This window comes from Protopterus annectens, chromosome 2.part0 (assembly GCF_019279795.1).
Source record: "Protopterus annectens isolate FY-2018-M chromosome 2.part0, PAN1.0, whole genome shotgun sequence".
Lineage (NCBI taxonomy): Eukaryota > Metazoa > Chordata > Ceratodontiformes > Protopteridae > Protopterus > Protopterus annectens.
Window position 1 is genome coordinate 1,643,863,488 of NC_056728.1, and position 24,760 is coordinate 1,643,888,247.

General features: G+C 41.0%; 1 protein-coding gene across 1 annotated transcript in view; it reads right to left on the reverse strand.

Annotated features, from left to right (window-relative positions):
* LOC122792864 (kynurenine/alpha-aminoadipate aminotransferase, mitochondrial-like) overlaps positions 1-24,760 on the reverse strand; it is an 808,921-nt gene that overhangs the window by 349,712 nt on the left and 434,449 nt on the right. Inside the window, exon 6 of the mRNA XM_044060423.1 lies at positions 23,625-23,707. Coding sequence (XP_043916358.1) covers positions 23,625-23,707 — 83 coding nt within the window. The remainder of the gene's footprint in view (positions 1-23,624; positions 23,708-24,760) is intronic.

The following is a 24,760-nucleotide window of genomic DNA, read 5'->3' on the forward strand; positions in this document are numbered from 1 at the left end:
ATATTACTATCAATTTCAATAAATGTCTTAAGTTACTTACAACCTTTTGAGTAATTTCTTCCCACATTTCATTAGCTGCCTGTTCCACATCACATTTCAGCAAAATTCCCAGGTATCTTATCCAGCTATGATCCCACAAAAAAATGGGAAGATCTGTACTAAGTCGTGTTGGGGCACAGTTAATTATTGTAACCTTTGTTTTTGCTTCATTTATTTTATATCCTGTTATAGAATTACAATAGTTCAGCCTATCAAATATAATTTTTATACTAGTAACATTATCTCATCTGCGAAAAGGATTATTCTCTTGTTAGCATTTCTCTATTTATATCCAGTTATATTTGATTGTCTTATTCCCTAGTTAATGGCTCTAAATACAAATCAAAGAGTAATGGTGAAGGTTGATAATACTGCATAGTTCATCCTGTAGGGCTAATCACTTCAGACAGCTCACCCCACACTTCTCCTGAGTTTGGGCTCCTCTGTAGATATTAATGCAGTCCAATTTCTGGAAACCCATATTTCCAAAGGGATTTATTCACAAATATCCCATTTACACTGCAAATGCTTTTTTCAGCAATCACACCTATTAACTAGCTCACTGCATCTTTCTGAATCATAATGTTTTGTCAAATGTTTGCCTACCGTCTGTAAACCTAGACTGATCCAGGTCTATTATTCTTGACATCGTCTTTATATTCTTTTTGCCAGCACCATCATGCACACTTTGCAGTCATGATTCAGAATCAAATTAGGTTTGTGTGGCCCTGGATCAACGGGGTCTTTCCCCTCCCATGGTATAAGCACCATTACTGTTACTTTCTTAAGTCAAAGACAAATCCTCCCAAGAAAAATATCGCTAACAAGTTTTGGCCAGACTTGTATTATCTCCTGCTTCTTTTTACTACACATCTATTGGAATTCCATCACTGTTAGGAGGGTCTCTGTATTCAAGTTTCTCATTGCTTCTTTAATTTCAGTTTCCTTTATTTCTGATGTTAATATTCGTTTTTCTATTTCTGATAACTGATGAAACTCTAATTGCCTAATAAATGTTACCATCTTTACTCTCAATCTCAATATCTTGTTCATATAGTGTATTTTACTAATTCACCATTACATTCCTAATTGCTCCTGGATCCATCTACCATTCTCTTGATTCCTGATTTTAGTTATCATACTTTATACCTTTTGTTGCCTTAGACACCATGCAAACACCTTGGCTGTTCTAGGGTTATTGTTATTTTAAAAGCATTGTTCTACGTTCATTCACGTTTTCTAAGATGCTCATCATATTGATCACTGCAGCAGTAGCTTTAGCTGAACAGGCTATATCCTGCATAGCACATAACCATCCACTTACAAAGCTTCAGGGCACCTTCTACGCACCCAAAGCATCAGTCAGCTGGAGCTGAGCTGACTAAAGACATACTTTGGCATCAATTCCTTTAAAGCTTTCCTGCCACTGATGAGGGCTCTCCTCTGTGGGCTTTTGAGGATTGACGGTTGGCTGGTGCTGTTCCTTTGCTGGGCAGATAAGTTCCTTTTGGGGAAAACCTTCCACATAAATAAGAATTTGCTTGTTTTATTGTACCTTCTTGTTAGGAATAAGCTACGCATCTGTGTTTTAATGGACTGTTACAAGAATTAACTGTACATTTAAATGGAAATGCATTGTTTTCATGTCAGTTTACAAGTTGTTTACACTAACTGAAAATCACATTTTGCGGAGAAATTGTATTTATTTTACTTTTTGGAGTGAACAAAATATTTTAAACTATGTTCTACAGTATTTTATGTGAAAAAGTGACTTTTAAAGACTTAATTTGTACTGGCATTTGCAGCTTGTTATCCCTGGGAAAGTGGCACCATTTTCACCTTAACCATGGAACAAACTACCACTCCCCAAAGAAAAGGTAAGAAAACAGCCTTTGCCACCACACATGACTATCAATTTGCCACAGCTGGAGGTGAATGAATCTGCTGTGTCCATACCTTGTTACTCAGACCAGTCATCTTTTATCCCTATCGCTCTGGAGTAGCACCTACAGCCACTATGGACCAGGGGTTAGCCACGTCTTCTGTGGCTGTGGGGTCCCCTTGGTGGGCAAGGGAGAGCCACTCTTGTCTCTGAGAGAGGGAACAGGGAAGATTTCCCTGATTTGTCAAAATGTTGCACCCATTTCTGGGGAAGCTAAGGCTGCCATTAATAACAGTGCTGGCCCCATTTCTCCTGTAAAAAAGGAACCAAATATTAAACATGTATCTACTCCTTCTCAAGTACTTTACTAGGTCTGGCACATGGTTTAATGCAAGATATTGATCCTTCTTATAAGGTAGTTTATGGTAAAATAGAGAGAGATGCCTCTTTACCTGAAGGGATTCAAGAGTCTGAATATGTAAAGAAAAATGAAGGAACAGATACACGGTTTTCTCCTTAGTTTTCTGATTCAGACTCAAGAGGACAGCTCACTGGGGGTTTCTCTTTCTCTGAGACTATTTCCAGAATGTGCCAGTACTTTTACTGGGAGAACACTGAGGTTTCTCAGTCCCTCATAAAATATTGTGAGCTGTTAAACAAATTTCCAGAACCCTCACCAATTCCTCCAGTTCTGTTAGCTCAGGAGGGTGTGTGTCACTCTTCCTAACAGTCAGCCTGCTGCCCCTAAGAAGGCAGGTAGAAGGTATAAAGTTCCTCAGTCTAATTTTTTTATACACTCTACAAAATCTGGCACAGCCCCTATAGCATTAGTTAAACATATTCCAAGCCTACTCTTTTTGATAATGATGGGAAGATTATTGATAAGTAGGGGAACAAAATGTTTGCTTCTGCAACTCTGATTTTTAGAATTTTGAATTGTCAGGTTTTAAAATTTATTCTAATTGTAAAAGTATGGGGAATATATACACTGTGGTGGTGGTGCTGCAGTAGCGTTGTCGCCTCACAGTTAGACGTTGCCCGTTTGATTCTCAGAGCGTCTTCTGTGTGGTGACATGCGTGAATGGGTGTTCCTTCATTGAAGGTTGTGCGTTAGGCCTGGCAAGCCAGCACGTAAAAATCTACTGCCAATCATTAGCGGACTGGAGTTCCGCTGTGGCGACCCCTAACCGGGAAAAGCCGAAAGACACAAACAAGTAAAAGTATGGGGAATGACTTATCTGCAATTCTTCTTGTGAAGAAAAATCTGATTTAAGTAATTTAGTTTCTTCCACTGTACTAGTTACTACTCATTGTCTGTAGTGTATGTGTTACGACTCAGTTGATACTTCTTCCAGGTCTATGCCCACTGGTATTATTTTGAGGAGATTTGCCTGGCTGTGTCCTCAGAACCTCCCAGAGGATGTGAAAAATGAGATTTTACACTTTCCTTTGAACAAAGATTTAGTGAGTGTGCTGAAAGGTGTAAATCGATACAAGGAATCTAAGATTTTTCGGTGCCTCTTTTCCAAATTTTCCATTATCTGTTCTCTGTCTTACTCTATGGACTACCCAGTGCACCAGGAGTGTTCACACAGTATCCTGCTCTAGTTACAGCTCACTGCAGGCTATAGGGTACCCACATTTTTCTATATTTAGACTACTTGCTTATTTTTGCATTCTTTTTCAAAGTATCAGGTATCTCTCACTTTGACCAATGAAAGGCAGCTGAAGGAGAATCAGGCAGTGATTAGTAAAAAAATCCAGCTTTATTCCACTAGGCAATAACTGTAACAGCACCAAAGAACAGATACATAAAAGCTTTAAAATCACACTGCGTTTTCGTTTCACTGAACTTCTCGGATGTAAAAACATTTCACAATGAAAAGTACTCATTATAAACCCTGCCAATTAACTTTTGTCCAATGAGAACAATATTCAGATTAAAATTAGTAAATTAACTTCCTTTTGCACAACGAACTTTGACCTGATGTCAATTTGATCACAAGCATAATAACCTGCAGCTTAAAACCATCAGTTTAAATTGGTCGCCAAGAACAACAAATATAATAATATTGTATGAATATGAACAAAAAAGTAAAATAATAAAAAAACGAATGTGTGTGTGTCTATAAATATATATATATATATATATATATATATATATATATATATATATATATGTGTGTGTGTGTGTGTGTGTGTGTGTGTGTGTAGTGATATAGTAAAACAATGAGGGCTCCATCTGGTGGAAGTAGTGAAAATTACACTTTCAGGAAAGACAGTCAAGAGATGTTAAAAAATACACCCTTTTAGCTATTAACTTGGCAGCTCTAATTTTTAGCAGTGGCTTAATAGAGATGTTCTCATTTAAGCCAGGATATTTATTGGCTTGTAAAGTTACCTGCCACCACAGATCTTTATACTTAATTTGTGTTTCCCCAAGTCCCACCCCTCTCATTCCTCTGTACATCCTCTAGGACAAAGAAGGAATTTTTTTCTTTAACACATGTTTTAGTGTGCTTGAAGGGAGCATTGTTCTGAATATCATACTTGTGTTCGTAAATTCTCCTTCTGAGTTGTCTTTCAGTTTTACCTATGTAAAATGAACCACGTAGGTCGCAAGCTGCTACATATACTAGCCCTGCCGAGTTACAATTATAATATTTCTTCCCTTCCAAACATTTTTTCTGCTCTTTACAAAAATGGATTCCTTATGGGAAATAAATGAACATTGTGAACACTTTCCACACTTAAATGTTCCCTTCTTCCTTCCCTGGTTGGTAATAACAGCATTTTTATCATGTTTCTAATATTTCTGTTAAGTTCCTTCCTTTCCTGTACACAGTATTCAAAGGTTCTTTCTTTATTTCCTTTAAATCTGTGAGGGCTATAAACCTATTCCACTCTCTTTCTACTATAGATTTGACATTCTTGCTATGTCCATTGTATTCCATAATAAACACCTTCATGTAATCACTCACTTCACCAGTATTTATTCCAGTAGTGTTGTGGAAAAAATATTCTCTCCTGATATGGCTTTGAATTTCTCCCCTCCAGAACTTCTTTGTACACTTCTTGTATTCAGGCATCTGCATATCCTCTTTCCTCAAACAGTTTGCCCAGAAAAGAACATTCAGTTTCAAAGTCATCATCCTCCGATGTCATTCTGCTACATCTTACGTACTGCCCTTTTATAATACCTCTTTTCTGATGTTAAGGATGGGCACTGGTGAAATGTAGGTATGATTTGGAGAAGGTGTCTTTCCTGTAAATTTTGGACTTAAACTTATTATTCCATTTCTGTATAGTAATGTCTAGATAATTCAGGGTGTTGTGAAAAATATGAGTAAATTTTAGAAAATGTGTGGAATTCCCAATATATGCAATGAAATCATGGAGTTTGTCCAAAGAAGCTGTCCACAATATACAGATGTCATCCAAAAATCTTTTATACACTATCCAGCAGCTCTGGTATTCTGAATAATGTATACATTTTTCCTCCCAGGCTGCTAGGACCATATTGGCATATGTGGAGGCACAAGCAGCCCCCATAGCCACTCCCTGAATTTGCTGAAAAAATTCACCATTGAAAAAACATGTTATTGTTTTTAAGAATTATTTCAATTAATCTTTGACACGGTAGAAAATCTTTATGTTCTATCTGCCCATTTTCAAGTACAGCTTCCTCATACAGTTCCAAATCTCTCACTTTCCAAGGGAACATTCAAGTCTTTTTTTTTTACTCCTTCACACAGGATTGTGTTTCTGAGGTGCCAGCTTCACACTTCTATTCAAAGAACTTTTCTTCCACAGAAAAAAATAGAGCTACATCTATATCTATTTCTAAAGTTTTCCACTCAGAACGTACAGTTGTGTACACTTACCATAAATGTAGATGTTCGAGTGTATTCACTGTTGCAGTCATTACATTTGGGTAATCTGCTGGCAGGTTGCCCTCAGTCGGCCTGAATAACAAAGTCTTGCATCCTGCGTCGGTTGCTGTCTCCTCTTCCATGACGTCAGGTCGTCAGGGGTATAAAACATGCAGCCGATGCCATTTTATTCAGTTTTTCTTGCCCCAGATGTCAGGTGCCCCCCAAATGGGGAGCAAATATATATATATATATATATATATATATATATATATATATATATATATATCTATATAAAAACAGCAATATATGTAAATGCACTTTTAGCAACATAAACTTTACCTTCATCTAAAAGCAAATACACCACAAGGGCTTTAGAATATAGTGAAGAAAAGAGAAGTTATAGAAAAGGGGGATGGCGGGTGGGCAACCCGGACTGCAACAGTGAATACACTCGAAAATCTACATTTATGGTAAGTGTATACAACTGTATTATGTTCTTCGTGTTTCACTGTTGCAGTCATTACACATTTGGGTAGAATCCCAAAGCTATGGATGGGAGGATGAAACTAAATAGCATTAGGAGCGGCTATAAGGCCCTGCAGAACTGCAGTGGCAAAGCCTGCCCTGGATTTAGAGAAGAGAGGCAAATGATAATGCTTTGTGAAGGTATGAACAGAGCTCCAAGTAGCAGCTTCTAAAATGTCTTTGGTTGGAACTCCTCTGAGAAAGGCTGCTGAGGTAGAGGCAGCCCTGGTGGAAGGTGACCTGATTCCCTTGGGCACAGGTTTACCATGATGCAAGTAGCAGAAACGAATGCAGGGGCTTACCCACATAGAAATAGTCTGCTTTGATATAGCCTTCCCTGCTGATCCTGAAGCCAATGCCACCAGTAGTTGCTCAGACCTTCTTAGAGATTTGGTCCTGTTTAAGTAGAATCTTAGTTGTCTGTGTACGTCCAATGAATGCAGAATCAGCTCCCCTTGTTCTGCGGATTTGGGTAAAATGTTGGCAGGTGAATAGTTTGGTTAAGAGCCACACTGGATACCACCTTAGGCATAAAGGAAGGATTGGTCCTGAGGGACACCCTGTCCGGGTAAAATGTAATAAAAGGCTCCACATCCATGAGAGCCTGTAGTTCTGAAACTGTTCTTGCTGAAGTGGTTGCCAAAAGGAAAGCTGTTTTCCAAGATAAAAACTTTATATCCGCAAGTAGCAGCTGGTTCAAAAGGAGGCAGGGTGAGTTTTTCCAGCACAAAATTGAGGTCCCATGCAGGAGTTTGTGATCTTCTGGGAGGCCTTAAATCTTTGGCCCTTCTAAGATACTGTTTTAGCAGAGGATGAGAAAAGATGGGAGGCTCCGTGTTGTAATGAGTCGAGATGGCAAAGATATGGATTTTTACTGTATAAAAAGATAGGCCGTTGTCAAGCATCTCAGTCAAGTATTGTAAAATCTGAGGTATATTTGGTTTTGCTGTGTCCATTCCTTGTGCTTGGTTCCAAGCACAGAATCTCTTCCATTTATCAGCATAAGATTTTCTAGTACTAGGCCTTCTGGCTTCCAAAATGACATCCATCACAGATTTACTGAGAGGTGTTGTTTGAATAATTACATGATCAGCCATGCTGCAAGGTTCAGAGTTTGGAGCTGAGTGTGCAGAATTTGATTGTTCTGCTGAGACAGTAGATGAGGTATTTGAGGCAAGTACCAAGGAGGGAGTTGAGACATATTCCTTAGAATTGGGTACCAGTGCTGGCGAGGCCAGTCCGGAGCAATTAGGATCATTTTTGGTTTTTCCTGTCTGACCTTTAGTAAGACCTTGGAGAGAAGAGGCAGAGGGAGAAAGGCATCCACTTTCCATGCTTGTCTGTGATAAGTCCTTGTGCAGAATTTGTCCAGTTGATAATTTTGGGGAGAGGCAAACAGATCTATGTCTGGGCTCCCCCATTTCTGTGTTACCATGCTGAGGATTTGTGGATCCAGTTTCCACTCGTGCGGGTCCATAAGATTTCTGCTTAGGTCGTCTGCCAGAGTATTTTGTTTTCCTGGCAGGAATTGAGCTCGAAGATGTACTTGGTAAATCAAGGCCGTGTTCCACAATGCCATGGCTAGTCTGCAAAGGGGAATGCGTAGCCTCCTGCTTGTTTATGTATCACATAACTGTGGTGTTGTCCGTCTTTATCAGTAGTTGTCCTGGATGAAGTAAGTCTTTGAAGGCTGTCAGGGCATTCTGAACAGCTAGCATCTCTTTCTGGTTGATATACAGATGCATTTGTTTTGGGCGCCATATGCCCTGAATGCATCTCCCCGCCAGGTGGGCCCCCCAAGCATAGTCTGATGAGTCTGTAGTTAGGGTTTGGGTGGCAGGGGGTAGAGTGAATGACAATCCCCTGTTTTGGTGACATGTCTCTGCCCACCAAAGAAACTCCTATTGTAGGCAGGGAATGAGAGGAATCATTGTTTCCAGACTGTAACAATGCTGATTCCATAAACTTTTTAGGTACCATTGAAGTTTCCTCATATGCAGTCTTGCATATGGAATTAGTAGAATGCAGGATGCCATGAACCCACAAAGCCTACAGAATTGGTCTTGCAGATAACTGAGTTTTTGTTGCCATCTGTTTGAAGTATATAGTCCGTTGCCTTTGTTTGTCTGGCGTAAGGTAAGCCATCTGGGCAGTTGTATTCAAGCTTGCACCCAGGAATGTAATTTTTTGAGAGGGTACAAGTTGTGATTTCTTTTTGTTTAATGTGTACCCTAGGCATGTTAGAAGCCTTTTTATAAATGCCAGATGTTGAAGAAGAATGTCCTTGTTCTCTGCTTGAATGAGACAGTCGTCCAGGTAAGGATAAATTTGTATGCTTCTTTGTCTGCAAAATGCAATTACTGGTGCCAGGCACTTTGTAAAGACCCTGGGTGCAGTAGATAAGCCAAAGGGCAGTGCAGAAAATTGGTAATGAATAAAACCTGCCTTGAAGCGGAGGTATCTTCTGCACGATTCTCTTATTGGGATATGCAGGTATGCCTCTTTTAAGTCTAGAGTCACTAACCAAGTGTTCCTGCCCAGCATAGGCAGTAGCTGTTGTAAAGTCATCATTTTGAATTTTGGAATGTCCAGGAACGTGTTCAAAATTGGTAAGTCCAGTACTGAACGCCAGGCATTGTCTTTCCTGGGTACCAGGAACAGTCTTGAATAAAAACCTTGTCCTTTTTCCTGTTCTGGTACTGGTTGAATAGCCCCCATATCCATGAGGGACGTAACTTGTTTCTGAGCCTCTGCCCATTGATTTTGTGGCTGATCTGGCCAACCGTTTGGAATTGGCAAAGTATGGAAATTAAATCTGTACCCCTGGGATACTATGTTTAATACCCACTTATCCTGGGTAATTAACTGCCAGTTTTGAGCATGAAGTGCTAATTTTCCCCCCAAGGGGCCTGCCAAAAGATAAGTGCTTGGTGATGGTAGAGGGAAGTCATTGAGACTGCTAATTTTCCCCCCAAGGGGGCTGCCAAAAGATAAGTGCTTGGTGATGGTAGAGGGAAGTCATTGAGACTGCTTACTGTAGGGTTGTGCTTTGTTTTCTCCAGATTTGGAGGTGGAGGCACCCCATTGCTTTGACCTGTAAGAATCCTGTGATTGGTATCTAGAGCCTTTTGAGCACCTGGATTTGCCTTGAGAGGCTCTGTTGGACACAGGAAAGGACCATTTTTTAGTAGGCCAGTGCTTACTGAATCTGGGTGGCTGCACTTCTAAGACATCTTTTACAGTTTGCGTAGATTTAGCTTTGTCTTCCATTTTCTTTAAAACCTCTTCTGCCTTATTACCAAACACAGTATCATGCTGTAAAGGGGCATCCAAGAATTTAGCTTTAACATGATCAGGCAGATTTTGCTCCTTGAGCCAGGCATGCCTTCTAATCACAGATCCAGTAACTACGGCCCTGCAAGAGGCCTCCAAGGAATCAAAACCACATTGCAAAGTATGCTTTCCAACCTGTTCTGCTGCATGCAATAATTCCTGTAATTCTTTATTTTCCACACAATCAGAAATCGACATAATTTTCTGTTTCAATAAGCCCATAACATGCTGTTGATATTTAAGCATATGGACCTTTCAGTTTAAGGCCCTAATTGCCAAGGTTGCAGACATATAAACCTGGTTTCCCCATCTATCCAGCACCCTGGAATCTCTATCAGAGGGGGCAGGATTTTTGGCTCTAGAGGCCTTTACACCTTTGGGACCCTGTGAGATAGTTTCAGGATCAGCAGCAGGATTTTTGAATAGAAATTTGTGGGAGTCAGGAACCCTGTAATATCTGTCTGGCTTACTAGGAGCTGGAGGTAGGGAATCAGGAGCCATGCTTGATTCCGAAAACACATCATCAACAATGTCTAATACAGGAGGTACAGCCAAAGGCCTATGCTGAGGAGGAAGAAGGAAATCCCTAAGCCTATTTTTTGATTCAGAGAAATCCTGACTCTCCCAATGAAAATGTTCCCTTAAAGTATGCAAAGTTTCTCCAAAAGAATAATCCTCAGGAGGAGATGCAGATGGGATGGATTCTTCTGCATCTGAATCCTCATAGGGTGGTATTGAAAATTCCTGATCAGAAGAGGAGTCAGAAGAAATGGAAACCTGATCTGAAGATTCATAATCAGTGTCTTGCCTAGGTCTCTTAGCAGGGGAGGGGTTGGGAACCCCTAATCAAGGTATTTAAGTCCTCAGCCATTTTGATCATCTGTCTTTTAGGCATAGGGGCCTGAGCACGTGGCTCATGCGTCAGTTTTTTAGACTTAGAAGATGCTTTTGATCTTGTTTTTGAAGCTGGCGTCGGTTTTATATAAAAATGTTGAGGCCTGAAAACACCCTCAGAAGCCGGTGCCTGCTCAGCGGCTCTGGACCCATCTAAGGGAGAGACATCTGCGGGTTCAATACTCTGAGAATCTCGCGGTATACCGGACTCCGCATGGGTCTCGGTAGAGGCCTGCGACTCAAAAGTAGCGGGTATCAGGGGCTGCGAAAGCACCTCACTGAGTACCGGCAAACCGGCGACTGGCTTAGCAGAAGCTTCGTCGGTTTTGGACCTCGACAGTCTGTCTCTTTTTCTTTGCGTTTTTTGTGAACTCCGATAGTCGGATTGCTAACCGATGACATTTTAGGGTAATTAAATCTGGATCCAAAATATTCTGAAGCAAAAATATACAGACTCTTAATAGTGCATTGGTTAAATCTAGCATAAAACCAACAGCAAGGCACGATATGATCTGGGCCTAGGCAAGGAATACAGTACCAATGAAAATCCTTATGAGGTATTTGCTTCCCACAAGTAATGCAATTATTAACTTTTACTGACATCGGTAAGGAGCAAGAAAAAGTTTCCCCAACGGGGTACTTAGCTTAAGTTGAAGACCTTGGTTCTGAAACTCAAATGCGAAAATTTCAGGAGTCGGCCGACCGACACTTGCGAACTGCTTCTGCTTTCGGCACCGCGCGGCAAGAAAGACTGAATAAAATGGCGTTGGCTGCATGTTTTATACCCCTGACGACCTGACGTCATGGAAGAGGAGACAGCAACCGATGCAGGACCCAAGACTTTGTTATTCAGGCCGACTGAGGGCAACCTGCCAGCAGATTACCCAAATGTAATGACTGCAACAGTGAAACATGAAGAACATTTCAGTCACTGTGAGATAATACTTCAGGATTTTGGGCCTTGTGGCATCTAAGACTCTCATGATACTCTTAGCAAGACTCCATATAAGAAAGATAGAATGGTATCGGATGTCTCTTTGGTACCAGAACCAACACACTTTATTTTCAAATTCCAGTGCTGGGATTTATCAGAACTGAAGGGAGACAGCAAATATCCCTAAATCTAGGTCTCCTCTTTTCCTTCTTTGTTCCAAAGCAGTCAGTCACCAAAGATGATTTGGCATTTGCTTAGGGAGCAGTTTCAGGAGTGATAAAACAGCAAGGTGTGTGAGACACCAAAGATAGAATCAAGCAGATAAAAGAGATAGTCAAGGCAACCAACTCTCATCATTGGTCCCTGGGGACTCTTCAAGTTATTACAGTCGTGATAAATCAACAAGCAAGGTCACACCCCATTTGTAGACTAGCCATGTCAGCTACAGACACAGCTTCACAGTACAATCTCACTCTACAGATATCCTACATTCCTTCAGAGCAAAACTGTGTGGCACACAAGCTGAGAAGGACAAGGTCAGATCATCACAAATGGAAACTGGATCAGGGGTCTTCCAAGATTTGATCCAGCTGAAGGAAGTTCCTGAAACAAACCTATCTGCTCCTCTCTGAACAATCGCCTGGCAAGATTCTGCTGCAGGACTCCATGCAAGAAGGGTTGGAAGACAGATGCCATTTTCTTTTTCCTTGGACTGGAATGCCCATGTATGCTTTTTTACTCCTTCCACAGATATTGTGCAGGGTCACAACAAGTAGTATAATCGCCTTTGGTGCAGAAAGCTGTGGGCTGTATGCTCACAACAGGTAGGTAGGTAGACTGATTGCTGACACTACAGTTCAGCAAAAGGGGGATGCTGCACTCCTCAGAGCTGCTCTTGCTTTGGCCATTTCGCCTGAGAGTTATAGAATCTGCTGCATCTAAAGCCATCCACTACTAAACGAACGGAAATGAGTATAATTTTTTACTCCTGCTGATTATTTTTACAGTATTTCTTAAGAATCATATTTTTGTTACATTTCATGCACTTCAGTAACATTTCAAAACTGAACTGTCTCCACTGCTGCTGTAGTAGTTGTGTCTGCTAGTTTTACAGGACTCTAGTATCTTGATTGTGTGGTTTTCCATTTTTATATTAAGAGAGTTTTCTGACTGCAGTCTTGTGGCAGAAGTCTGCTCTAGCAAACCTATCTGAGTTGGGGGCTGCTGGCTGAAAGCTTATTGTGGGTTTTCCTGATTGGGCTATAGGCCTTGCTGCTGTAAAACTTGTTTTTCTGATTCTATATAAGCCAGTACCCATTCAGAGCTAGTTCTTCCCGTTTTACAATATTTGTATGAGTTACTACCTATAGCCTTCTTATTCCTCTATCAAGGTTAATTTATCAGCCATTTCAGCATGTCTGCCCATGGATCCTTCTCTTTCGATGCAGTCCCATATCAAATGTTTTTAAAGGGTTTTCTTTGCATAAGATGCCTCCAAGAAAACCAATGGCCTCTCCTTAGAATGTTAATTTTGTGTTAGAGAAGTTAACACTTGATCCATCTGAACCAGCTAATCTGTCCAATGAGGTTCTAAACATGGAAAACAGTTTCATTGACTGCTCTGACTTCTGCAAGAGGATTATCTGAGTTGCTAGCTCTTCTGGTGAGTCAGCACTATGTCATTTTCCAAAGAAACATTTCTTTCAGAACTAATCTTTCTTTTGTGCATAAAGTGGTATCAAAGTTTACTTTATGCCACACTATTCCATCTCCCTGTTTTCTTTCCAGAACCTAAAAATGAGGAAGAACAAATACTGCATAACATGGATGTTCACAGATAACTCAGGTGCTGTCTTGACAGAACTACATTTTTCAGATCTTTGGATCAACTGTAAATTTCTTGTGAAACCAAGAAGGGACAACCTGCCACAAAACTGACTATTTCCAAATGGTTGCCTAAGGTTATTACTTTTTGTTATACTCACCACAACAAAACTATTCCAGGAAGGGTCATGGCCCACTCTACCAGCATCGTGGCTTCATCTACGGCTTTTTGGAAAGGACTGCATTATAGAAATATTCTAGAAGCAGCACTTGGTCCTCTGGTCATACTTTTACAAAGGACTACATGCTTGATTCCTTCTCTAGGTCTACATCAGGCTTTGCTTAGACCATTCTCCAGGGGTCCTGGATCCTTCTCCTTCCACCTCCCAAAAGTAATAAGCTAGGGTAATCTACCCATATAGCTAACAGAAGCAGTGATCAATATGGTGAACGTAGTACAGTTGTATATTAGATGTCTGAATGATTACTGCTGATGTAGCGGCACCATCCCTACATTCCCCTTGTTTTTTTGGTATGTTGTTTATGCCAGAGTGTGGACATTTACCTTTTGTTGTTCATAACATTGTCCCTTCCAGGGCACAACCTCCATCTCTCTGTTGGCATGAAAGCTCTGAAGGGCTTGAAGCCCAAACCTGTCTTTTTAGTCAGTTCAGTTCAAGATGACTGACAGTTTGGGTACATGGAAAGTGCCCTGAAGCTCTGGAAACTGCTGGGTTGTTAGAACCTATGCAAGACATAACATACAAGTTAACGCTACTGCAGCACCTATCATTCAAACATTTACTGTTATGGTAAGTTTACTTACACAACTGTACTTTTTCTTAGATAGACATTCTAACAACTACTCTTCCACCTGTTCTGTTTCTAGCACTCTTTTTTGCTTCTACAATTCCTTAAATTTTTAAGCCTTCTATATACCTACGGTGACCCCTATTCCATATCTCATTTGCTTTCATACTGACCGAATTTTAAATCTTTAGTTTAAAATTGTCTCTACTCACAGTAATGTTTTTACTGCTTAAGTTCATCTCTAATAACATTTTCAAAATGAATACTAGAAAATGTTAATGTTTATCACAATATACTTTTGCTTGCTTACGGAACTTAATTTGTATAGGTGCATAGTCTGTTTTCATGGTTTGGACCATGATTCAGTATTTTTCCATATGTGTCATTCAGCTAATATTACTTAATAACCATATTTAACTAAAAATGTGTACATTCAACTTCATTCTGTTTCATTTTAATATAACAATGAGGCGAAATACCTGAATCTATATTCCTGAGTACACTCACGGATGGTATTCTATGATACCGTGGCCCTCCAAGCAAAACATCCTTGTTTCCTATAGTGCTACAGTCTCCTGCTACTACCAAACATACTTAACCAATGTCTAGAACTTCTTCCATGACATTCTTTTGTACCTTGTTTCTCTACTTATGGTGGAATATATAGTGCAGCCAGTGTCATTCTTACACCTCGCCAACAACCACTCCCCAGTACAAAACTTCCCTGCCTGTTCATTCACTCTCCTTATATGCAAGAAAGAAACTCCACTTTTTTTAACAAACGTTTGACTTTCTTTACTATTTAGGTGTTTCCTTTGGCATTAATACTTGTGCATTACAATTGTAAATATAGGTCAGTACCTTCTATTTATTATCAACAAGCCCATTTGTATTCTAACCCAATAAATCAAACTGTTCCATAATAAAGATAAAGTTATTCTACTTAATTTATACTCTTTGTATTTCTATTATAAACTCATCTTTTATATGCTGTTTTATCAGTTTGTGTGCCACTTTATATGTTTTTCTGTAGTTTTGCCTCAAATAAACCTGAATGCTCAAAACAAAAATTCCCTCGCTACCCAAGAAATAAAAGGCAAATGATCATCAGCACAGCACAAGCAGAGTGTTTGATTAAACATAAGAAACACAGGGCTGTTATACCCAGTTGATGTCCATTTATTCAGCTTTGTTACAACAATAACTCAAAATACATGTATAACAGCGAAAAGATCAAATGTCAATATCCTACAGTAACAAAAAATGCAGCAAGACATCACAAAATTGCACTGCATATTGTATAAATAAGAGTATTCAAATTTTAAAACCTGGACACAGAAATATGTTCACACAAGCCTCAGATACATGTCTGACTATTTTAAAAGAAATCCCTCAGGAATATGTAGAGACACTTTCAGAAAGCCTGCAAACACCAGAAGTGTGTACGTACTCTTACAACAAATATAGCAAAAGGCCTTTTGTTCCTTCCTTGACATCATTTTGAAGAAATGGGTCTCAAAACAAAGGACAAGGCGAGGAACGGAAGATTAACAGAACCCTTCAGGTGAAAATAAAAAAAAGTTATGTACTCACCATAACGTTCCATATTTGTTGTTTATTTTGCCGTTCATTCTTAAAATGATGGGTTCGGAGCAGATTCTCGGCTCCAACTCGGTTGAATACATTGCTGAAAGACTCAAACATGGCTTGTGGCGAGTAGGTATCCCACAATGCAGTGGTGTAACTCCCCAGATCTTGTGTGCTGCTACTACTGAATGAAATGTAAAACTATATACATATATACAAATATATAATATCCCCAACAGAAGGGGAAACAAAGAACTCCTGAAGGTAGTAAAAACATCCACCGGGTCCACAAGGAGTCTTTGGCAGGGGGAAGGAGGGAGGGTTCATAAGAATGAACGGCGAGATGGACAACAAACATGGAACGTTATGGTGAGTACATAACTTCTTTATGTTATGTTGTCCTATCTCACCATCATTCTTACAATGATGGGACAGTGTCCCTAGCACCTTTTCCCTGGATGGCTCTCAAGAGTACACCTTTAAGCACCGTGGAATCAAAGGAGGCCCTATCCCTGGAGGCCAAATCCACTTTGTAATGTGTGATAAAAGTATGAGGAGTGGTCCAAATAGCTAATGCACCAATATTAACCATAGGAATTCTGGCTTGAAAAGCAGAAGACGTAGCCATTGCTCTAGTGGAATGAGCCTTCACTTTGAATGGTAAATCTCTGTTATTTGAAGTATAGATGAACGTAATGCAGTTTGAGAGCGAATTGGAAAGAGTAGTTTTAGAAACTGAGCTACCCTTTTTTGCATCAAAGGAGGATACGAATAACTGGTCAGATTTTCTAAAATCTTTGGTGCTATGCAAATAGAATCTGAGTTGTCTATGCAAGTCTAGTTGATGTAATTTGTATTCTGCCTTGTTGCTGTGACTAGGAAAGAACACTGGAAGCTCAATAGACTGATTTATGTTAGTGGAAGAAGAGACTTTGGGTAACAATGATGGATTAGCTCGCAAGGATACCCTATCTTTATGAAATATCAAATATGGCGGTTTGAAAGAAAGAGCTTGCAACTCTGATACTCTTCTAGCAGATGTTATAGCCACCAGAAAAAAATGGTCTTCCAGGAAAGGAACTTGAGGTCTGAAGATGAGGGCTCAAAAGGTGGTAACGTCAGGTGACACAAAACAAAGTTGCAATCCCAAGGAGAAAGGGGTTCCTTAAAGGGAGGTCTTAAGAAGGAGGCACCTTTCAAGAAGGCTGTACACAACCTGTGTAACATTAAGTTTGAGACAGAATCACCAATGTGGAAATTTGAGATAGCAGCGAGCTGTACTCTGATCGTTTCTGCAGCTGAACCTTGTTGAAAGAGTTATGCCAAAAATTCCAAAATAGAATGGATGGGTGCAGAAAAAGGGTCAATGTTCCTGTGTTGAGCCCAAAGGGAAAACCTCTTCCATTTGCTAGAATACAGTTTTCTAGTGGAAGCTTTATGAGAGGACATTAAGATATGTTTAACTGTAGGAGTGAAATTGTGAAGCCTGACTAAATTGGGAAGTGGAGCAGCCAAGCTGTCAAGTTGAGGGTGTGGAGAGAAGGATGCAGCGCACCTGACATATGTGTCAGCAGGTCTGGAACTGGGTCCAGAGTCCAAGGCTTCTCCTGAAGATGAGGCCAAAGGAAAGGGAAACCAAACTTGACGAGGCCAGTAAGGAGCAATGAGAATCATCCTGCTTCCCAAGGACTGTGCTTTCTGAATGACTCTGGATATGACAGGAAACAGAGGAAAGGCATACAGAAGTCCCGAGGGCCAATCATGAGCAAGTGCGTCTCTCTGGGTATCTCCCCCGGAGGAGGAATTAGGGTAAAGTAGTTGCTGCACTTGGCATTCATGTGAGTGGCAAAAAGATCACAGCAAGGCAGATGCCATGTTTGGAAAATCATTTCCGCTACATTCTGATTGAGCGACCACTCATGAGGCATTAAAATTGCCCTGCTCAGCTTGTCTGCTATCACGTTGGACTTCCCCAGAATGTGCATTGCTATTAGAAAGCGCTGGGAATAAACTGCCCATTGCGGCACTCTTAGGGCCTTGCGACAAAGGGGGTAAGATATGGTTCTCCCCTGCTTGTTTATGTACCAAACCACAGACATATTGTCTGACTCTATTGCAATTGTTCCTAGAGGGAGAGAGTCGTGAAGTGCTTTCAACACAAGAAGCACTGCTCTCATCTCTAGGACATTTATATGCAAGTGAGCCTCGTTTTCTTGCCATGTACCTTGGACTGTTCTCCCCAGATAATGCCCCCCCCCCAATCTGGGAAGCGTCCGTGGTCACCGTAGCTATGGGTTGTTGTGGAACAAAGGGTCTCCCTATGGTCACATGACTGGAGTGTATCCACCATCTTAAGTAATTTTTGCATGATTCCATTATCCTGATCGGGTGAGACATAGGAAGCTCCTGAAGTGACCATTGGGAGAACAATAGCCATTGAAGGATCCTCATGTGCATTCTGGCAAGAGGAACCAGAGTTATCGTGGAAGCCATTGTCCCTAGTAATCTTAGAATTATCTTTGCTTTCATCTTGGTCTTGGGAAGAAGATAAAGTATCTGTTGTCTGAGTGCTATAACTCTTTCTGCTGGAAGACATGCTACCATAGAAGTGGTGTCTAGGTCTGCGCCTATAAATGTAATATGCTGACAGGGCAACAAGGCAGATTTTTGAAAGCTGACTGTAATACCCAACTGAGTGCAAACATCCAATGTTAGATCCCAGGCTTGTTGGAGTAGATGCTTGGTGGTGGCAGATAGGAGCCAGTCATCTAGATAGGGAAACACTCGGAATCCTTGACGTCTCAGGTGAGCCGTGACTACTGCCATGCATTTGGTGAACACTCTGGGGGTGTAGTGAGACCAAAGGGCAGGGCTTGAAACTGATAGTGACTGGCTCCCAGCCGGAAGCGTAAGTACCTTCTCGATGTCCTGTCCATTTTTATGTGGCAGTAAGCATCTTGAAGGTCTATAGAGCACATCCAATAGTCTTTCCCTAAAAAGGGAAGTATAGACTGCCGTGTCACCATTCTGAACTTTTGAGTTCTTGACAGATTTGTTTAATTTGCTTAGGTCTAATATGGGTCTCCAGTCCACTGTTCTTTTTGGCACCAAAAAGAATCTTAAGTAAGTTCTGAATCCTATTTGGTCTGCGGGGATGTCTTGGATGACTCTTTTGTGCAGCAACTTTTGAATCTCTATAGTTGCTTGCTTCCTTACATTGGGTGGAACATCTTGGATTGTTCTGGTCTGCGGGACAGGATTGGAGAATGGAATGGAGTATCCTCTTGATATTATTTTTAGCACCCATTTGTCTCTTGTGATACTTTTCCAGGCTTCTGGGTACATGGATAAACGTCCCCGGACTGCCTCCAGAGTAGAGCAGTCGGGCTTCCTTTCAGGAGCGCTGATTAAAGGCGTCCGCGAAAGGAACCACTGTCACCCTGGTTTTGCGGGCCCCCTCTGCCTCTGGGGTGGTGTCTACTGTTGTTACCTCCCCCCCTCTGCCCCTGGGGAAGAAATCACACCGTACGTAACTCTCTGGGATCGTTTGAACCACATTTTCCCACTCTTCTGACCTTTAGGATAAGGTCTTGAAGGTACGGAAAAATGTACTCCAACGGCAGACAGAGTTTTTCCTTCCTGCTCGCATTGGGTGAGAGTGTCTTTTACTTTGGGTCCAAAGAGTGAGGAATCATCAAAAGGGGCATTAGTAAAAGTAGACTTAAAGGGCTCCACAAAATTGCACAAGAGCATCCAGGAGTGTCTCCAAGGGAAACTCCGGAACCCGCTGCCCTGCTCGCTCCATCAGTTGCATAGGATATCAGCCTCATGGAGGAGTTGACAATGGAATTCAAGGTGGACAGCTGGGAGGAGACCTTCTCATTCACCCCCGTAGCTAATGTACCTTGCGGAGTATCTCCTAGCCCTTTCAGGAGATCTCTTTGTAGCCTTGTAAAGTGAGACAGATAGTTTAGGGATCTGAATGAAAAAGTCGCTCACGAAAAGACACGCTTCCTGTATCTGTCCATCATTTGAGAGTCTTTATTCGGAAGATGAACAGATGAGGATGCCTCTGAAAGTTGGTGGCTGCTGCCACCACCATAGCATCTACAGGCACCCCCTTAGTGAGGAAATCCTTTCCCGAAGGAGCTGACAAGAACTTGTTGGGCCTCCGAGGGACTGGCTCCATTGTGTCAGGTGACTCCCACGCCTTTTGACTAACCAGATCCATTAGTTCACTGAAAGGCGGCGACACCCAGGAGGCTGAAGGTTGAGACCCAAAAGCCTTCAGGTATACCGACTCATCCTCAGAAGGGGTGGTGGCCTGCCAGTCCCCTCTCTGCTTCAGGATCTCTAGAATATCTACAAATGAGATATCAGAGGACGACCGTGGGGACCCTTCAAACTTCTCGAGGTCAGTGTCTGAAGTGACGGACTCATCTGGAGAGTCTACGTGCTTCCTCTTGCAAGTTCTCTTCTGAGGTGGCTCCTCAGAAGGATAATGGGGGATCCTGAGGCTCTGGATCTCTGCTGTCCTGTGGAATGGGTGGTGCCGAGACAGTAGCCGGTGCCTTAGGGGGACAAGTGCTAGTATCCTTCTGTGGCGCTGTATGGGTAGACAACACACTCCTCAGCTCAAAGGCGGATCCCACCAGCTCTGAAGACTCCCTCGGCTCAGAGGAGACAGAGGAACACACTGGAACCAGTGAGATCAGACCAGAGGCTGATGTAGGAGCCGAGCTAACCCGGGCCGACGCTCCGAGGGGTAGGCTCTGGACCAAAGTTGATCGGGCCCAAGAATTCCCCTCCGTGAACACTGAAGGGGGTCGCAGAATCGACAGATCCACAGTAAGTGGTACCAAGCACTCTGGCTCCGAAGGTCCAGTTTGGCTTGGAGGAGGAACAACAGTGGGTACAATTGGTACAGTAGGCTCAGAGACCAAATGGGTCAGAGCCGAAAATAATTTAGTTAGCGCTGGCGACTTCAAGAGTCTGTGCACCACCCGTTCCATGTCGTCAGATAAAATCCTAGTGGACCTGGAGGATAGGGATGGAGAGTGAGACCTGTGCAGAATGGGAGATCTCAATGTTGAAGAAACTGGTGAAATATCCATGGGCCGGCTCCGGGAAGAGGTATCTTGTGGCTCTGAGGACTTTGGAACCAAAGAACCAGACTTGTCAATTAGTATAACCTCTGACCGCTCCGAGGACTGTGGAGCAGAGGAGGTAGTGGCCTTAGAAATCTTTGGTAACTTGACTGGCAGCTCAGACTGAGCCTATGATGCAGGTGATTGTCTCTTCTGGGATCTTTCCTTTTTGGAAGAAGGAGAAGAAGAGGAGGAAGAATAACTGTGGATAGCTTCCTCAAAAGTTGGCTTTAAGAGCCCTTTAAGGATCAATTTGTTTCTCTTTTCTTATAGAACCCTTGCACTGAAGGAATGACAAAATGTACAATCTTCTTGTAGATGAATTCTCCAAGGCAATACACACATATTACATGTCCGTCTGTGAAAGACATTTTTTGTGAACAATTCTGGCATTTTTTAAAGCCTGAAGGCTTATGTTCCCTCTCTTTTGGGTCTTTAGACATGATAAAGATAAGACCACAATAAAACAACAAGAAAGTTTTAACTACTGAACTACTAAAGCTAAACTGAGTAGTAAACTATGGGAAACACGAAGGAGAGAGACAACAAGAGAGAAAAATAGGGCCTCTAACTCAAACAGCCCTATTTCCCAGACAAAACAACACATTAACTACAAGCCCTATAACTTAAACAGGTGAAGAGCTCTCTAACTTAAACGAGCTACTAATTAACTATGACAGACACAACAACCACTACAAGGGATACACTAAGGCCTACGAAATGATGGCCAAAAGCAGTACCAAAGGGAATAAAACTATAACTATTTAACTATAATGCAAGAAAAGGCATGAGAATTTAGATGTAACTAAATACTAAGCTATCTATTATAAAACAGAACAGTATTACAGGAAAAATAAAGAAATTTTGTCAAAACTTTGCCACGGCCAAAATGAGAGCATCCAACCTCGTAAAGCGGCAAACGAGATCGGGGGAATTACACCACTGCATTATCGGATACCTACTTGCCATGAGCCAAGTTTGAGTCTTTCAGCTATGTATTTGGCCGAGTGGCTCCAAACCCATCATTGTAAGAATGAAGGCGAGATAGGACAACATAACGTCATTAAATTACGTAAAGACAGATTATTTTTTAAACAATGCAAATTAACTAATGTGGTTATAATAATAATAATAATAATGGAAACATAAAATATAAACGCAAGGGAACAAGTTAAGAAGACAATAACAAGGAAATAACTTCTAATTAATTTGCTGTTTTTAATATGATTGTCTTTTCAGGGCCCAGTTGAACCTTTTGTGCTGATTAGCAGTAAAAGCCACATTTGTTACTAAAGATTAATTCTAACTGTAAAAAGAATTATGGGATATCACTTCTTTATCCAATTAAAGGCATGACATTGGAGACAGAGAAGGATGAGAGGTACAGGCAACAGAAGGTTGAAGCCATCATATGTTGCACTAAAAAGTGTTTTCCAAACAACCTACCTTCCCAAAGCATAAGCTAAAATACACTGACATGCACATTCTCATACATCAGAATGCCAGCTAAGCTTCCTAAGTATATTCCTCCATCTCTGCTAGCTTTCTTCTAGCCAGAATTAGTTGTTGTTCTTGAAATGACATTGCCACCCCCTTCCTACAAGGAAGAACAAGGTAGTAGGTATACTGTCTCCCCATTTGACCATAAAACAACTGGGGTAGCTAGTCGAACATGGACTACTGGTAACACAGGTAATCCCCTTCCAACTGTGCCAACAAACAAGGGAAGGATGGAAGAATTTTACTCTTTGCCTTAGATGGGTACTAAAATGCAAAACCAATAGCCTAAAGTATGCCTTTCCCTACTCTTCTTTTTCTTTTGGCTGTTTCCTTTAGCGGTTGGCAAAGTGGATCATCTGTTTCCATTGCTTCCTGTACTCTGCATCTTGCTCTGTCACACCAACCACCTGCATGTCCTCTCTCACCACATCCATAAACCTTATCTTAGGCCTTCCTCTGTTCCTCTTACCTGGCATCTCCATCCTTAGCATCCTTTTCCAATATACCCAGCATCCCTCCTCAGCACGTCCAAACCAAAGTAATCTTGCCTCTCTGGCTTTGTCTCTAAACCGTCCAACTTGGGCTGACCCTCTAATACACTTATTCCTAATCCTGTCCATCCTCGTCACACCCAGTGCAAATCTTAACATCTTTAACTCTGCCACGTCCAGCTCTGACTCCTGTCTTTTTGTCAGTGCCACTGTCTTCAACCCATATTACATAACTGGTCTCATTACCCACTTGTAGACCTTCCCTTTCACTCTTACTGGTACTCGTCTGTCACAAATCACTTCTGACACTCTTCTCCACCCACTCTACTCTGCCTGTACTCTCTTCTTCACCTCTCTTCCACACTCGCCATTACTCTGAACTGTTGATCCCAAGTATTTAAACTCATCCACCTTCACCATCTCTACTCCCTACATCCTCACCATTCCTCTAGCCCTCCCTCTCATTCACGCACACATATATTCTGTCTTAGTCCTGATGACCTTCATTCCTCTCCTCTCTAGAGCATCCTTTCCCTAATAAAGCCATTAAAAACTTCCAATATGCAACCTGCACTACAGTGCTATGTTAACCCAGTGCTCTAATTTAGCTTTTGTTACAGAAAAAAATGAAATCTGATGATACATAAAAACAAATATAATACACTGTCAGTTGGCATGTTCAGGTCAATAAAATAAGACATTTTTTTGTCATTTTATAAATGAATGTTAAAGATGCATGTCAACTAATCATGGTGCAGCTTTTTGCATGCATTTTGATCTTACCCAGCAGAAAGAATTTTTGAGAAGGAATCCGCTCTTATTACTCGTCCATCAATATCCAAAGAAAGAAATGATGGAGCCCAGGGCTATTAAAAAAAAAAAAAAGATCATAGCAATACGATACTAAAGAATGTCTGCTGTTTGTGATTACTGTAAGACTAGGACGCAAGGATGAATAAGATACCTCCAAAAAATGCTTTTTAAGTGTATCCAAATTTAAACCTTTAGACACAGAGAAAGGATAACTCCACTGGTTCAAATATGTATTCACTGTCTCAAAATTCATATAACTAAGATACATATGAGCCTCTGTTTAACTACTAACTGTAACAATAACAATAGTGAATTAGGTCAAAGATAGGTATATTCAATACTAAGCCTGCAATCAAGTTTGCTAAGGCATATGCATAACAGGTATGTATGTACCAAGGCATAATCAGGAAGGCAGAAGCACAAACTTACATGTGACACACACACACACACACACACACACACACACACACACACACACACATACATATACACTGACTAACAAGACAGACAAATTTAAGAAATTATACCTTCCTTTAGTAAATCTATCACAGTATTTTATTAATCTAGCACTACAATAATTTCACTTCTATTTTGGTGATGCTCAGCAGTTGCTACTTAAATTATATCTGCAGTAAAATTTCACAAGGTCTTAATTTCTAATATTTCTTCCAAGATGCTACACAAGGATTTTATTTTAAAATGTAGAATAGCTCCTCTTCTTTGCTGTCATCAAATTAAACAACTACAAAAACAGGAAAAAATACTTTTATTTTCTATACTTCACAAGACAACAGAAAGCATAATTACCGCCTAGAAATGTAGCCACTGTTAAATATTTTGCAGTCTTTTTGTTAGTCACATCAGTGGATGTATATTGCACAAGTACAGTCACACAGCACAACAAAAGTGTTATGCTGTTACACTTTTGATGTGGAAATGTAATGCTGCTACACAACACTGCTGTATCTAAGATGCAGTGCAACTCATTTTACAAACAAGATGCTGCCAGAACGTGTGAAACCCATTATAACTTCATGTGAGCAGTTATACAGGCCTCAGCTCCTTTACAAGTCCAGTCAAGAGCACAGCTGTATAGGGAGTGCCTC